General features: G+C 51.6%; 1 protein-coding gene across 1 annotated transcript; it reads left to right on the top strand.

Moving 5' to 3' along the window:
* Positions 1-2,442: 2,442 nt before the first annotated feature.
* On the top strand, positions 2,443-16,216 carry LOXL4 (lysyl oxidase like 4). The gene is made up of 15 exons (XM_033149903.1): positions 2,443-2,503; positions 3,889-4,173; positions 5,762-5,922; positions 6,279-6,484; positions 9,095-9,133; positions 9,508-9,724; positions 10,273-10,456; positions 10,939-11,093; positions 11,426-11,593; positions 11,834-11,996; positions 12,551-12,794; positions 13,330-13,445; positions 13,910-14,046; positions 14,165-14,276; positions 15,256-16,216. The coding sequence occupies exons 2-15, from the start codon at positions 3,912-3,914 to the stop codon at positions 15,324-15,326; spliced, it is 2,235 nt and encodes a 744-aa protein (XP_033005794.1). The 5' UTR covers positions 2,443-2,503; positions 3,889-3,911; the 3' UTR covers positions 15,327-16,216.
* The last annotated feature ends 214 nt before the right edge of the window (positions 16,217-16,430 follow it).

Genomic DNA, 16,430 nt, shown 5'->3' with positions numbered 1-16,430 from the left:
AATATCCAAAAAGGAGGGGCGTATAGTCTGTGTACTGGTGAATTCCTTTGTATCACCAGTTCTGTTATTATAGACGAAGTTCATGGGAGAATTACATTTTGCAATCAAAGGGCATATCTAGACTGTTGCTATTTTAAGTAGGAATAGGAATAATTTATTATTGGCCAAGTACATTTTCCAACATACTTGGAATTTTCGGGTGGGATTCCACCCCACACCTGCAAATTCAGGTTGTACAATTAAAGTTGATTGGGAGGTCTTGTGCGACAAACCCACTTCCTCAAACGGTCAGACTTTTTGTGATAAAGGGAAGTGCTGGGAAATACTTTGGAAAGTGTGGAATAACACTTGCTTTGATGCAACACCATCTAACTACCCTGAAAACAAATAAGAGTGAATGCTCATTAAATAGCCAATACTGTCTAATATCCCCACAAACAAATCAGGATGGTAGTTTACACACACACACACACACACACACACACACACACACACACACAGGTTGACTGAAAGTGCCCTTAGAAGATTCTTGGTCATGCAATCTTTTGAAGGGAAGGGTTGTGTGAATAACCAGCAGCAAGCTGTTTTGGAGATTTGCAGTTTTGTTGTGCAGGCAATTGTTGTAGGTACAACCTTAGGTGAGAATAATTGTGCAAATGAGGACACTGTGTTGAGATGCAATTTGCTGCCGACCCTACCATTAGGCAGAGTCAGGCAGATGCTCAGGAGTGTGGAACAGACAGAGGTGTGCAGAAGACCACATGACCAGCCCTGCACCCCACCCTCAAGCTAGCCTGGTACCCTCTGATTCAGTTGAGGGCATTGCCATGTTGCCAGTGTGGAAGAGTCAACTGCCAATGTAGCTGGTTTCCATACACTGACTAGGAGAAGGCGCCATCTTGTCTTTCCTCAGGCAGAAAAATGTCTTGGGCGGGCTTTGTTGTAAGCTGACTCCACATCCAAAGCCTGAGCGTTTGAACCCTGCATTTCATTCTTTTCACAGCCTTGGCTCTCTTGTGATTAGACAGACTCTCACATGAAAGGGAGCAGAGAGGCAAAGATCCTCTTCCTTTGTTGGAATGAGAGAGAGAGAGAGAGATAGTTAGAAAAAGAGAGAGAGTATCAGAACTGCTACCTCTGAAACCTAATGTGAGATCCATCATCCGTAGCCTTTGAAACAGGCTTCTTATTTCATTTGGAGAGCATCTTTGGGAAAACAACTGCCTACTAGGAATCTTGCTTGGTTTTGTCTGAAATCTAAAGATTTCAAAACTTGAGATGGCAGAGCCTTCAAGCTTCTGCTTAGTGAAGTTAAGGAAGATTGTGAGACTTGGCTGTGGCCACGTGGGCATTCTGGGACAGAGCTAAGGTGTTCCATCCCAGGGATGTTGATGGGATCAATGGAGGAAAAGTTTACTCAGATTCCAATCCTGCTCCAGAAGCGATGCCAACTATCAGGGTGTATCAGGAGCAAGTCTGTATTGCTGCTGCTTTAGATTCCTCTACCCTTCTTCAAAAGAGAAAACTTTCACACAACACCCAACAGGCCAGAGAGCCTCCTGGGTTTCCCCTTAAATATGTGGTATATCTTCTCTCTCCAGCCCTGATAATCCCACAGGGTCACAGGATGCCCGTGCACTTTGGGCCAACTCAATCCTGGACGCGTAGAATTGGGGGAGGCACAAACACAAGCGTTCAACTGGCAGCATCCTGGCAGGGACTTCCCCATCCTCCCTGCAAACCATATTGCCCTTTTCTCTGCCCAGATGCCCTTTCAGGAGGAAATCCAACAGGTGAAGGCTACCCCAGTTGCATCAATACTTCAGCCATTGACTTCCTCTCTCGGCAGTTTTTAAGACTGGGCTGGGGAACCTGCGACCCTCCATACGTTCATAGAATCGTAGAATTGGATGGGACCGCATGGGTCATCTAGTCCAACCCATGGGCAAGCAGGAATCTTCTTATTGGACTCTGGCTCCCAAAAGCCAGAGACAGCAAGAGCGATGCTCAGGAATGATGGAAAGAGCCCTCCACCAGTTCCCCAGCCTTGATTTAAACGCAAAGGGACCTGCCAAAAGTGTTCCCTCCCCCAAGGTGGAGAAAGTAGCGGCAGGCTGCGGCCACCCTATTCACGGGCTCTTTCTGGAGCCCCCCTCCCTCTTGAGCATCCAGGCAGCCCAGGCTTCGGCCTGCCCTGCCCCTTCTCGGATCTGTCCGAGAGCCAGAGGGGGCGGCCGCTACGATAAAAAGGCTGGACGGGACGGGCTGCGGACGGAGCGGAGGAGAGGCGGCAGCGCGGGGACAGGCTTGGCTCACCTCTCGCTCTCTGCCCCGCGTGGACATCCTGGTCGGGGTCGACGCCTTCTGAGCGCCCGCAGCCCCTGCGCTTCTCCCCTCCGGCTCTGTCGCTCGTGGCCGCCGGCATCGCTCACTTGTTGCCGTCTCTCCTTCTCCATCCCTGCAGACCGTTCCTGTTCCCGGACTGGCTGAGCCGCGCGTGCACGTGAGTATTGAGACGGAAAGTCTCTCAAGGGAGGGAGGTTTTGCGAGGGGTGGCTCTGGATTTTTGGGGAGATTTATTATTTTGGGGGTGGGGGAGAGGGGATGTCCCCTACAACTCTTCTCCAAAGAAATTGGGCTCGTTATTTTGCAAGACAGAAACCCCCTACCCCACCCCACCCCCCAAAAAACCCCAGGTGGTAGAAAGAAATGGAACATGGATCCCGACAGCAAGTGCATTTTGTTGATTTTGAGAGGCGGTGTGTATTAGGAAAATAGAGATAAAAGAGGGGGGTGTCCAGCAATGTTTCCTTTACTCTTCCATGAGCGGGTTGAACTAGATGACCCTTGGGGTCCCTTCCGATTCTATGAGCTCTGCATTCTCAGATGAAAACACTGACAACCGCTACCCCCGCCCTCCAAAAAACCACCCAAGGCAGCGTCTAAATAAAGGAAAAGCAGACAAACAAACATCTCAGCTCTCTGAATTGGAGGTATTCAGCAGAAGATTATAAGTCACCATCCCGCGCATGTGGGTGGCTGGAATGTTCTTGCCTCAACCTGTTCACATCTGTCTCTCTGTCCCTCCGCATCTGTCTGTCGGCCATCCATTCATCCTGGAGGAACGGGCTGTGCGTTTTTGGTTTTAACTCTGTACAGTAAATGTATTTTAAATGTATTTTAATGTTTGGTGGAAGCCGCCCAGAGTGGCTGGGGAGACCCGGCCAGATGGGCGGGGTACAAATAATAAATTATTATTATTATTATTATTATTATTATTATTATTATTATTATTATTATTATTATTACAGTATCAGTGTTAGGTGCCTCGCGTGGGATAACTATCATCATTTCCTAGTCCCGAATTTTTCACACACCCTCTCTGCCAAACGAGCGTTAGTTTTAAAATACTGTGTTACAAGCCACCTTGAAAGTCTCCAATGGAAAAGCAGGATATAAATGTTTTAAAAAATCAGTCGCAGTAATTAACAATAGAAACCGTTTAACTGCATAGTTTTATTCTATCTTTATTTGTTCCTAGCATGACAATGCTCAGAAGATGCCTGTTTTAATAGAATGGGAAAAACTAACGTGATGACTCTGGACTACAACTCCCATCATCCCTGGCCATTGGCTATGCTGACCAGGGCTGATGGGAGATGGAGTCCAACAGCAACTGGAGGACCCTGCTGTAGTACAATATTCAGTCTTTTGTTAAGGACCAACCCTGTTAGACTTGCCCAGCCACTTTCCTTCTCACCCTGTAACTTTGTGCGTCTGTAATGATACCTGATCAAACATGGATTCATTGTAGCAGGGAGTTCCACTGACCTCATTCCTTACCCAGAAAACTATGTTTCTATTAATCAGGTTTCTCATATCTCCCAGGTCTCCCAGTCATCCTTGGACCCATGATGCTCTCTCATCTCACCTTCCTCCTGCTGGCATGCGTGGCTGTGCCCAGCTGTGCCCAGCGTCCACAGATTCAGCTGCGGCTGGTGGGGCCCAGGAGCCAAGTAGGCGAAGGGCGGCTGGAAGTGTTGTACAATGGGCAGTGGGGCACCGTGTGTGACGACGACTTCAACATCCATGTGGCGGGCGTGGCTTGCAGGGAGCTGGGCTATGAAGGTGCCGTGAACTGGGCGCACAGTGCCAAGTATGGCCCAGGAGATGGTAAGGAGGAGCTGGAATGGGGGGGGGGACATGGGGGTGGTGGTGCTGGTGGGCTCAGATTTTGATGGGTTTCATAATAGAATCATGGAATTGTAGAGCTGGAATGGACCACGGAGGTTATCTAGTCCAACCCCCTGCAATGCAGGAATTTTTCTGCCCAATGTGGGGCTTGAACCTACGACCCTGAGATTAAAAGTCTTGTGCTCTACTGACTGAGCTATCCTGCAGACTTGAGACTTCTGACCTATTCCCAGTGTCCAAGCTGAGGACCTGCAAAGAGGACCTCTGAGCAGGTACAGAGAGCATTGTCTTCACTGTCAAATAACTACAGTCCACATTGAGATCATGGGCCCTTGTTTTCAGGATCTGAAATGCTGCTTCCAGGCCAGTTGGAGCTATACAGCACATTTCCTTTTCAGAAACGAGTGCTTTGGTCAGGCTCTAGCCTTCTTATCAGCTCCAGTGTCACCAGGGGCTCGCAGTGGGTGGAAGATTTGGTCTGGCACACCGCAGTAAAACTGCTCTCAGCAAGGGGGCACCATAAAGAGCAGGGCAAGTGTGCCACCTGGAGTCTTTTAGTAGGAGCTCCCTGCTAATGGTTCACTTCAACCCTGTTCAATGTGGCTGCCTTGCCAACCTGGAGTGCCACCAAAGGTGGAGAAATTACTTTTGAAAATGTGCTTGTCTGTTGGCACGCACATCTGAAGTGTACGTCTCCATCTTGAACCTATGCATCCAGATCTAGGGGGCTGTGAAATGCCAGACCCCCTCTATGACACTGCATATTTTGTTCTGGCTAATTTATATCCATGGTGCTTTTTTTCTTTTCTTTTCGATCAGGTAATTCTACTGAAAATATCTCAGGTCTGAAAATATCTCATGTCGCCTCAGATAGACTGGCATCCGATTAGCACAGTCAATCTGCCCAGACAAATCTGCATGATAAATTAAGTCCTTGTTCTAATGTCAAATGCTTTGGTATTGTGCTAATGGGAAGATTTGCCTTAGCAGGGATGGGCAAACTTCAGGTTCAGGGGATGTACTCTGGATTCCCCCCCTCCAAACTTGAACCCCAATGTTCACCATCCAGAACCAGGTACAAAATAATGGCTCCAAAGAGGCAGATATTTATTTATAATGACTGAGCACATAAGCAGCACGGAAATCTGGTTTTGCTACCCAAACTGAACTCAGGGGTCTTTTTGCTCCAAAATCATCTCCATCTTTCCACCCACCTTCAGCAGCCTCATTTAGAAAAGGATGGGCGTTTTTCTTTTACAGTACAATCCTAGTATACATGTTAACTCAGAAATAGTTCAATGGGACTTCCTCCTAGGTAAGTGGGTACAGGAATACAGCATTATCATTCCTGTTTTCAAGCAACTAATATTTGGGAGCCCAGAAACCCTTGATGATCTACTGAAGATCACCTGAAGACCACCCAAAAGTTTGCCTACCCCTGCCTTACAGTATAAATCGGAGAGTATGGGTTTTCCTAGGAAACTGGCACCTCTCTGGAGAAAATTGGGCTGTGACAGCCATGCTTGGAAAAAGAATAGCTAGGAATCCTTGTTCTGTCTATCCATAGGCCCAATCTGGCTGGACAACATGCGCTGCTCTGGCACAGAAAGTTCCTTGGCTGAATGTGAATCCAATGGCTGGGGTGTGACAGACTGCAACCACAACGAGGACACTGGCGTGATCTGCACAGGTCCACGCCGACCCAACCCAGCTACGGCACGCATCCAGGTGAGGGCCTGGAGCTCTGCAAGAGGGGCGTAGAGCAGGTGTGAACAGCCTTTGACCCTCCAGATGTCACTGAATGATAACTCCTATCAGTCATGGCCAGTTGTCCAATGGGTAGGGATGATGGGACTCGGAGTTCAGCAACATCTGGAGAGCTGAAGGTTCCCCACACCAGGCTTAGATCCACATCTCGTGCCTACTTACTCAGATGTGAGCCGAACTGAGTTTCATGGTACATATTCCTCAGTAACTGGCCATAAATCTGCAGCCTAATGGGAGACAAACCCAACCTTGGAACACGTCTTCCCTCATCTGTGGATGGGTGAAGTAACACATACCATATCCTTTCTTTTGCGCAGGACTCCAGAGTGGAAGAGGTGCGTATCAAGCCAATCCTGGCCAGAGCCAAGTTGGCTTCCCCAGTCACAGAAGGCGCCGTGGAAATGAAAATCCATGGGCGTTGGCGCCAAGTTTGTGATGCCGGCTGGACGCGCAACAACACTCGAGTGCTGTGTGGGATGCTGGGCTTCCCCCAGGAAGGACGAGTCGCTACAGGCTTCTACAGGTCAGAGCCGGCAGGGGGAGGGGGGGGCTGCACAGGCGGAAGGGCAAGTTGCCTTGTCAGGGCGCAGTGGTGCAGATGCGGCAGAGAAAGTGACAGAGTGCACCCTCAGCCAGCCAGGAATCCCCTAGCAGCTTATATTTTCCCTTCATATCACAAAGAACCCCAGATCCTAGCATTTCTTAATTTCTAGGGTCTACTCCAAATCTCTAACACTATTGTCTATGCTGACAGTTTCAGGGAGGGAATCTTTCTCAGCCCTGCCTTAGAGATGCTGGGGATGGAACTGGGGAACTTCTGCTGCAAAGCAGGTGCTCTACCACTGAGCTATGGCCGTACTCACATAGAATAATAGAATTGTAGAGTTGGAAGGGACCACAAGGGTCATCTGGTCCAGCTGCCTGCAATGCAGGAATCTTTTGCCCAACCTGGGGCTTGAACCCACAACCCTGAGATTGAGAGTCTTCTGTTCTACCAACTGAGCTACCCCCGAGTCTTATGCAGTACAGTGGTACCTCGGGTTAAGAACTTAATTCGTTCCAGAGGTCCTTTCTTAACATGAAACTGTTCTTAACCTGAGGTACCACTGTAGCTAATGGGGCCTCCCGCTGCCGCTGCCCAATTTCTGTTCTCAACTTGAAGCAAAGTTCTTAACCCGAGGTACTATTTCTGGGTTAGCGGAGTCTGTAACCTGAAGCATCTACAGAGCCGTCTTAAGGGGATCTGCCGCCCTGGCGCGGCTATCCCTCCGGCGCCCCCGCCATGCCGCCTCTCCGCCGCCTCCCTCCCGCGCTTGCCGCCCCTTGGGAGGGGGGTGGGCGAGCGGGGGGTGAGGGGCGTGGCGCTGGAGCGGCGCGGGGCTCTGCGCGCCCTTCCAGCGCTTCCGGGATGGGAGGCGAGGGCGGCCGGCTCGCGCTCCGCGCGCAGCTGGACGGCGCGGCGCTGCTGGGCAGCTTGAGCTGCATCGGGCGGGCGGGCGGCCGGCTGCGCGCGGGAGCGCGAGCCGGCCGCCCTCGCCTCCCAGAGCCTCAGCTGGAGTGCTGGAAGGTCGCGCAAAGCCCCGCGCCGCTCCAGCGCTCCAGCTGGGGCTCTGGGAGGCGAGGGCAGGCGGCTTACAGCCCGCCCGCCGGCGCGCGAGTGCCCGCCTGCCCGTGGGGGCGGGTTGGGGAGGAGGAGCCCGGTATGCCGGCGGGCTCGCGGGGGCGCCCCTGGGGCGCCCAGCGCCCTGGCGCACCGCGCCACCGGCTTCTATGGATGAGACGGCTCTGCATCTGTAACCCGAGGTGCCACTGTATGTGATTTGGGTTTTTTTTTAAATGCCATTTTCACAATAGTCCTGCATACACTGGTGACTGGTGCACATGAGTGGCTTTTGGGGGCACAATGGCCTCTCTATGTCTTGCCTCAATGTTCATTTTTGTCTCTCACGAGTGTCCTGTCCAATTCCTGTGGCTTTGTGGGATCTGACTATGCCCCCCCCTCACGTGCTGGTAGTCCCACGTGCCTCTGTTTTCTTCTGCTCATCTTCAATGCCCCACCCACCATTCTCTCTATAAATATAGCCCTGCAATGAGCAGGTGTGGGTGCCAGGACCATCTCTCCAGCGGGATGAGCCAAACCGCAGTGGGGTAATTACAGAGAAGGCTGGGGCTGGCCCAGGCAGCTTCTCACAGGGGAGAAGGACCTGCTGTTTCTGGCTCCGAGCCTGGGAGGCTTCCTCCCCAGACCAACATATTTCTTGCAGCCAAAGCGGGCTGTGGAGAGACTTGGGCCCATCTTCCCAGACCATGAGGGCGAGGATTCAGCGAAAGATGCCAAGGCCCTTGGTACAGCTGCACAATCTTGATTTAGATTACCCATCCTTTTCTGCGGCTGCTGGCGATCTTGTACCATTTGCCACAGCTATGGAATTTGTTTACAGGAGAAACCGTGCAGGTTTCCAGGAGTCCGGTGGTGGTGAGAGGGCATGACAACAGTAGCATCAACCAGCTGCTGTTTGAAATGTGGTCAGCAACCCCAGAGGGAAAAAGTGGGAGAAAGGAAGGGCAGTTGGATGAATAAGGCTATGGCATGGGTGTTTACTTTGTATTGTGTCTTTTAAATTTGCTGCTGTTTTCTGTGTGTGTGTGTGTGTGTGTGTGTGTTGTTGTTGTTGTTTTACTATTTTTATTACATGTCATACATTACTTTGAGTTGTGTGAGAAAGGTGATAAATAAATAAATAAAGATAGATAAATAAATAAATAAATAGAGTAAGTGTTTAGAATCTATGATTGTGAACTTTTTAAAAAAGAACCCACCCAAACAAAAAGTCTGTGCTTTTTTCCTTAAAAAATGTTTAGGGGCACTCTCATTTTGACTCAAGAAAATCACCATTTTATAGTTCAAATCAGGGAAAATAAATACAGTAAATGGACAAAAGTACAAAGATACACAAAATGTTTAGGAGTATGTGAACCTTTCCGTCCCCCCATAAAAAAGCACTGCAAAAAGTCTCAATAAAAAGCACATTTGGGTCTCTATAGAAGTGGCAACTCCAGTCACACACCATGTGCTTTGTGTTCTCAATACCACTCTCCTGATGCACTGATATTCAATCTTCTCACCATTCAGGAAGCTCTGGAATCAGAAGCTGAAGGATCCACGGTCCAGGTGAGGATTCTTTTACTAGTCTTGTCCTTCTGTTCTGCAGTGCACAATCAAAATGTGGTAAGAGGAGACTTGGAAGGATGCTAGGAAGGAGAAGCATCATCTCTAGAGGCCAGAATATGAGATCTCCGCACAAGGATGACCCCTCTCACGAACCCTGCCCACCAAGTGTTCCACAAAAGTCAGGGTGGGCAACATCTGCCGCAGGCTCAGAGCCAGAAGGGAGATGTGGGTCTCACTGATTCATTCACCCCCTCCCCTTTCCCTGCTTGCTCCCAAGAGTTCGTAGCAGCAAATTTTTGAAGCCCCAGCAAAGATTGTGAGAGGAAAGATCATTTGGGATGGGGTCCATTCACCTCCGCCTTTTAATTTTACAGTTTAAAGAGCCTGACCGCAAACAACACGTTCTGGATCCACCGGATCAAGTGCCTGGGCACGGAGGCCCATCTGGGTGAATGCAAGCTGCATGTACCTCCCCCAGCTAGGAACCAACCTTCCTGTCCCCGGGGCATGCATGCCCTGGTCAGCTGTACAGCAGGACCACAGTTCCAGCCTAGCAGAGCCAAGCTGCCTGGCAAAGCCAAGCCCAAAGAGGTAAGCAGAAGGGGGGGTACACTTCCCACTGGGCAGAGTTGGTGTCAGACCAAGAAGGATTCATTTATTTATTTCATGAAATTTAAACGCCGCTGGATTGTAAAAGGTGTGTGTGTGGGGGGGGGGGAATGCCTCAAAGCAGTTTACAAAAGATAAGACTGCAAAATCAAGAACTAGACCCAAAGTCTTCCTATCAAGCATGGGAGACCTGATGGTGCAGTGGAACTGCAGGATCCACCAGCAACTGCACTGCAACAACCAACGCATTATTTTCCTCTTGGTCTTCCCTGCTATTGCTACTTTAGAAGTCACCCAGTCCTAGCAGCCAACTCCCTTTGGCCCCCCCAATAAAATATTTGAGGGGGCTGCTGCCCCAAAGTTGATGGGCATTGCCATTCAAATGGTGTGCGTGTGATCGGTTATGTGGGGTGGGGCTTACCTGCCCCTCCCCAACATTTTGTTCAAGTTGGCACCTTTGCACCTGGTCCAGACAGGCAGGTGCCCTTGTGCCTTCTTCTTGTCCCCCATCTGCCTCTCCACTCTTGCAGGAGCAGCAGGTTCGTCTCCGTGCGGGCGCACAAGTAGGCGAAGGGCGTGTGGAAGTGCTGGTGGGCGGCCAGTGGGGCACTGTGTGTGATGAAGACTGGGACCTGCCTGCCGCCAGTGTGGTGTGCCGACAACTGGGATATGGCACGGCACGAGAAGCTCTTTCCAGGGCTCAGCTGGGCCAAGGTGAGTGGATGATGAGGCTATGCAAGATTTACGGGGGAGTTTCCCTCGTCCTATGGGGGAAGGAGAGACAAGGAAAGGACCAATTCTGGGCTGGATGTCCCTCCCTTTAGAACACGCCATGGAGCCACACAGTTTGGATGGGGAAAGGGAGACCCATGGAGGGTGACAGGAGTTCTCTGGGGACTCTTTGGCGATGTGGCCTAGGGAGAGAGATCCAAGGGACAGTTGAGGCAGGGGAAGAAGAGCCAAGCAAAACATCCTGCTGGGATAGCTCAGTTGGTAGAGCATGAGTGAGACTCTTAATCTCAGGGTCGTGGGTTTGAGCCCCACGTCGGGCAAAAGATTCCTGCATTGTAGGGGGTTGAACTAGGTGGCCCTTGTGGTCCCTCCCAACTCTACAATTCCATGAAAACAGAGGTTGGGGAAGCAGTGAGGTCAGTCTGGTGAGTGTCCACCCCTACTAAAAGCGGCTCCTGTTACAGGCCTGGGTCCCATCCACTTGACAAGAGTGCGGTGCAGGGGCTATGAGCCCTCGCTGGCAGAGTGCCGCTCCCAAGGGGCGATGCAGACGGGGTGCCGTCACGAAGCAGATGCGGCTGTTCGCTGTAATGTGCCCCAGACAGAAGCTCGGAGCCAGGTAAGACCTGATTCCTTGGGGGCACGCAGGCAGTGAGACGAATTACGCGAGGTGGGAAATCAGGTGTTATTCTTTTGGATTCTGGTAGCTGAAGTGACACTTGCTGGGCCCAAAGGTCAGGGCTGGGGGGCTGGAAAGCGGTTGAGTCCCATCTCAAGCCCATGTGAAGACAAACACCTCATCCAGGAGGTGAGGTGCCCTCAGGCCTGCATCCCTGGGTAACTCGGCCCTTTCCTCCTCCGAATTCTTAGCAGCAGCCATAGGTACACCTGTGACCCAGACCTCACCACACTGGAATGATCTAGCCCCATTAAGCCATTTCCCTCTTTCAGGTACGCCTGGCCGGTGGGCGCACTCCAGAGGAGGGCGTGGTTGAGATCCTGGTTTCCAAGGGAGGTGCCTTACGCTGGGGTGCCGTCTGCGGGGAGCACTGGGGACTGCAGGAAGCCATGGTCGTGTGCCGGCAACTGGGGCTTGGTTTTGCCAGCCATGCTCTCCAGGTGAGTTCTTGCACCCAGAGCCAGGTTCTGATCCTGCCTTGGGCAGTCAGCTGCACGTGGCTTGCTTCCCCAGTCACACGGACGGAGGCTGAGGCTCCCTGTCCAAGCATCCAGAGCTGGGGAGGAGTTGAACAGGGCGCCTTGGAGCTTGTGTGTTGAAGAAGGGCTGCTTCCCACCCAACGCTCCCAGGGCCATGCGGGGTTTTGCTCAACAGAATTGCCTTTGCTCTCTCTTTCCAGGAGACGTGGTACTGGCAGGGAAACTCCGATGCTGCCAAGGTGGTGCTGAGCGGCGTGCGCTGCAAAGGCACCGAACTCTCCATCCTGGAGTGCCAGCACCACGGGCCTGTGCACTGCCCGTCCGGAGGGGGGCGCTTTTCTGCCGGAGTCACCTGCACCAGCAGTGAGTGGAAATGGGAAGAGACCAGCATCGGTGGCAGCGCATAACATGATATGGCAGCTACATCTGCGGGGATGTAGCAGCCATGTAGAGAGCCAGTGTGCCATAATGGTCAGAGTCGTGGACCAGGACCTGGGGGAGCAGGGTTCGAATCCCCACTCGGCCATGAAGCTCTTTGGGTGATCTTGGGCCAGTTGCCTGCTATCTCTTAGCCTAGCCTACCTCACAGGGTGGTTGTGGTGATTAAATGGAGAAAAGAACCACATACACCGCCTTGAGATCCTTGGAAGATAAAACTGGCATACAAACATAATAAATACAAAACATGAGAAGCACAGTTCTGTCCTGGGGGAAGGCAGGTAGATTCACCTCTGGCCATATGCCAAAGCTGAGCCAAGGACTGCAGCGCTGAGTTCAAAGGATACGGCTATTAGGGAGGCGCTTGGGAGGGAGCAGTACGGCAGATGAGGGTTGTCTGTCCTCAGAGTTTAACCTCCCACTACACACACAGATGGGACAGCGTGACACCTCATGTAACTTTGGACTTCTCTTTGCAGGTGCCCCAGATCTGGTGATGAATGCCCAAATAGTGCAGGAGACCGCCTATCTAGAGGACCGCCCACTGAGCATGCTGTCCTGTGCGCACGAGGAAGGCTGCCTTTCTGCCTCTGCCGATCGGATGGAGTGGCCCTATGGGCACCGGCGCCTGCTGCGCTTCTCCTCGCAGATCCACAACCTCGGCCGGGCTGACTTCCTTCCAAAAACCGGGCGCCACGCCTGGATCTGGCACCAGTGCCACAGGTAGGGGGTTCCCTCTTGACACAGTGCTGCCACTACTTCCATATTCACTGCTAGCAGAGGGATGCAGGTGCCCTCTGGAGCACGTGCAGGATTTGGAGCAGAAGGCTGGATGCCAGAAACCGATTGTCGGGTTCTCCCTGCTATGCATATGCGGTCCAGACTTCCTTTCCTCTCCCCAAACCCAGTGGCTTCCTCTCCCTGTGAGATGAGGCTCACGTGTCCCAAAGAGCAGCATTTACCCCCAGCAAGATGTTTTGTGGTGCGAGCGGAGTTTGTTGCATCTGGGAAAATAGCAACGTTGACACCAGGCTTGTCATTATGGGTGAGCGGAGTTGCAGAGCTATAATAGTAGCTCAGCCGACAGCCCCGCCTAATCCTCCTGCACTGCCGGGCTTCATGGATCAGCAGATTTCTGCTCCTCCCCACCCCCCCAAAAAGGACTCCAGTGGCTGCTGCCCAGCCCAGCCCACTTTCCCCCCAACCCTCGCCTTCCCCTGATTGCACAGCAGGCTCCTGATGGCCCTTCCTCCCACAGGCACTACCACAGCATAGAGGTTTTCACTCACTATGACTTGCTGACTCTCAATGGCTCCAGGGTGGCTCAAGGACACAAGGCCAGCTTCTGCCTGGAGGACACCAACTGCCCAGATGGTAAGTGCCAAGAGGGAGCAGGGCCAAAGCCAGAATCTGGTGTTGCCTCTACAGCTGGGGGTCCCCAAACCTTTCCCCCCAAGCCACTCCCCCCCCCCCGGTTCCATAAAGTCCTCTCCACTGCCCTCTACCCTACCCTATAAAAAACATTATCCAGAACAGAGGTTTGCATGACAATAGCACAGCAAAATTCAAAGGCTTAAGTCAGCAGGATAGCTCAGTCGGTAGAGCACGAGACTCTTAATCTCAGGGTTGTGGGTTCGAGCCCCATGTTGGGCAAAAGATTCCTGCGTTGCAGGGGGTTGGACTAGATGACTCTCATTGTCCCTTCCAATTCTATGATTCTAAGTTATGCAGCCCCTGAAAGCAGAGGACCTCGGCAGTGATGCATGGCAGGCCTTATTCTGTATCAGTGCATAGGGAGAATGGCATTGAGAACCCAGCCTATGGTCATTCCCATACAGGACTGCAGCGGCGCTTTGCCTGCGCCAACTTTGGAGAGCAGGGTGTCAGCGTAGGCTGCTGGGACACGTACAGACACGACATTGACTGCCAATGGGTGGACATCACCGATGTGCCAAGTGGGAGTTACATCTTCCAGGTAAGTGGTGGCAAGTGACAGGGATGGGCAGGTGGACTGATCTGGACACAGAACATCCCCCTGCCACAATAGCTCTCTGAGCCACGCTTACAGCAGTTTCTGGCCTCTACCCTACCAGGTGGTTGTGAATCCGAAACACGAGGTAGCTGAGTCGGATTTCTCCAACAATGTCCTTCGCTGCCAGTGCCAGTATGACGGACACCGCATCTGGCTGCATGGGTGCCAAACGGGTAAGAAGAGAACAGCGAGAGAGCCTTGGCTATGGCCAAAGCTGGGTGGGGGAGATACCCATTGCAACAACACTGCAGAACACGCATAGTGTTATGATCTGGGGTTGTATGACAGCAAAAGGTGTGGGCAGAATTTGCGTCATTATTGGGAATGTAAATGCCCCAAAATACATTCAAATGAAGGAAAGCTACTGCATATCACCCTAAACAAGTTGTGCTTCCTTTTTTCAGGTTATTTGGCTATAGCTTTTGATAGAATACAGATAATTTTACAAACTTTGTTGCATTACATTCTTCATTAAATTATCTTTCCATTGATAAATATTTTATGGTATTACTAAAAATAAAAGTGGTGTTATGAGCCATCAAACCTCGGAAAGACCCCCCCCCCCAAATTTGGCCACTAGTGTATTATTATTATTATTATTATTATTATTATTATTATTATTATTATTATTATTTGCCACCCATCTGATTGGGTTGCCCGAGCCACTCTGGGTGGCTTCCAGCAAAATATAAAAACACCATAAAACATCAAACATTAAAAACTTCCTTATGCAGGGCTGCCTTCAGATGTCCTCTAAAAGTCAGATAGTTTATTTCACTGAGATCTGATGGGAAGGCGTTCCACAGGGTGGGCACCACTACCGAGAATGCCCTCTGTCTGGTTCCCTGTAGCTTCAATTCTTGCAGTGAGGGAACCACCAGAAGGCCCTCGAAGGAGAATCTGGGCTGAATGACGGGGGTGGAGGCGCTCCTTCAGGTATACAGAGCTGAGGCTGTTTAGGTTCAGCACCAACACTTCGAATTGTGCTCGGAAACGTCCTGGGAGCCAATGTAGATCCTTTAGGATTGGTGTTATATGGTCCCGGCGGTTGCTCCCTGTCACCAGCCTAGCTGCCTTATTCTGGATTAGTTGTAGTTTCTGAGTCGCCGTCAAAAGTAACCCACAGCCACTGTTTCTTCCTCTCACTTGTAGGCGATGAATATGGAGCCAACATAGAATGGGATGAAGAGGCACAGCAGAGACTAGCCAGCAACTTGGTCTGAGGCAAATGCGGTGCAAGGAATTCAGGTTCTCAACTCTTCCTGGGCCCAGAACCTGCTCAAAACTCAGAGCAAACAGCAGATACCAGCTGGCACAAAAATGATAGCTGAAAGGATTGTCTCCATGCCTCCCTGCCTCACCACCAGCCTTGGGGTGACATGCAGCAGCAACAACAACTATCCTTGCAGTACCTGTTGCCCCTTGGCCTGCTTATCACAGCCCAGCCTGCACGATCTGCTTCCTATTTTTACTGAGGTTGGCAGCTACGGACAAAGATGGGGCTGAAATGAGCTGGGAGGCTATAGAGTCTTCTCTCTCCACCCCCACCCCTACCCAACCCAGGCCAAGAAAGTAGCACTGCTAAGAAGAGGCCCTTTCCTCTTGCCTCTCTGGCAGATGGGCATGGGAGCAGCCCAGCCCAAAGCGACTACCTCAACCAGCTCCATCCGCTGAAGAATTCTGCCTCAGGAGCCCATGTATTGGGGGGGGTAGCCCTGTTTGCTGGCTAGTCCCACAGGGACTCTACCACTGGCATGGAGGAGCCACCTTCCTGCCCATGGGCACAGAACCCTGTGACATATCTCTGAGTCCGAGGGAATGGATGCAGAGGGAAACCAGGCGTCTGGGCCCTCGCCTGCTACACACTCCACCCGGGACGTTCCTGAGGCTTAAACTTTAAGGGATTGGGGAAGAGGGTCTGGTGCTATCTGTGGAGTTATTTAATGTGCAATGAACTGTGATGGCCGACAGCATGGAGGGCAAACGCCCTGTGTAGGGGGGGTCACTTGGTCACCTCAGGGAAGAGTCCTCGACCCCACTCCACAAGCCCAAGCGCCAAAGGGCTCTCCGTCTCCACATTTCATAGAGCTTGTTCCTGCCAATAAAGGTTGTGTTTGTTTTTTTATAAAAAAAACTAGGCAATGGTGTTTGTGTGACTGAGTCATAGAGTGGAGTAAAAACACAGAGGTATGCAATGCCTCCGTTGGGTGCTTCTTCGCTCTTCCTGCAGGAGGCAGGACCACATGGGCAAGTGGAGAAACAGCAGAGGAAGGCAGAGGGGTGGGGGACCCTGAGGGCCACATTCCCTTCTGAGCAATCTTCCAGGG

Source organism: Lacerta agilis, chromosome 5, assembly GCF_009819535.1.
Source record: "Lacerta agilis isolate rLacAgi1 chromosome 5, rLacAgi1.pri, whole genome shotgun sequence".
In the NCBI taxonomy this organism is placed as follows: Eukaryota; Metazoa; Chordata; class Lepidosauria; order Squamata; family Lacertidae; genus Lacerta; species Lacerta agilis.
The sequence above is the reverse complement of the archived record's forward strand: the minus strand, read 5'-3'. Positions and strand labels throughout refer to the sequence as shown.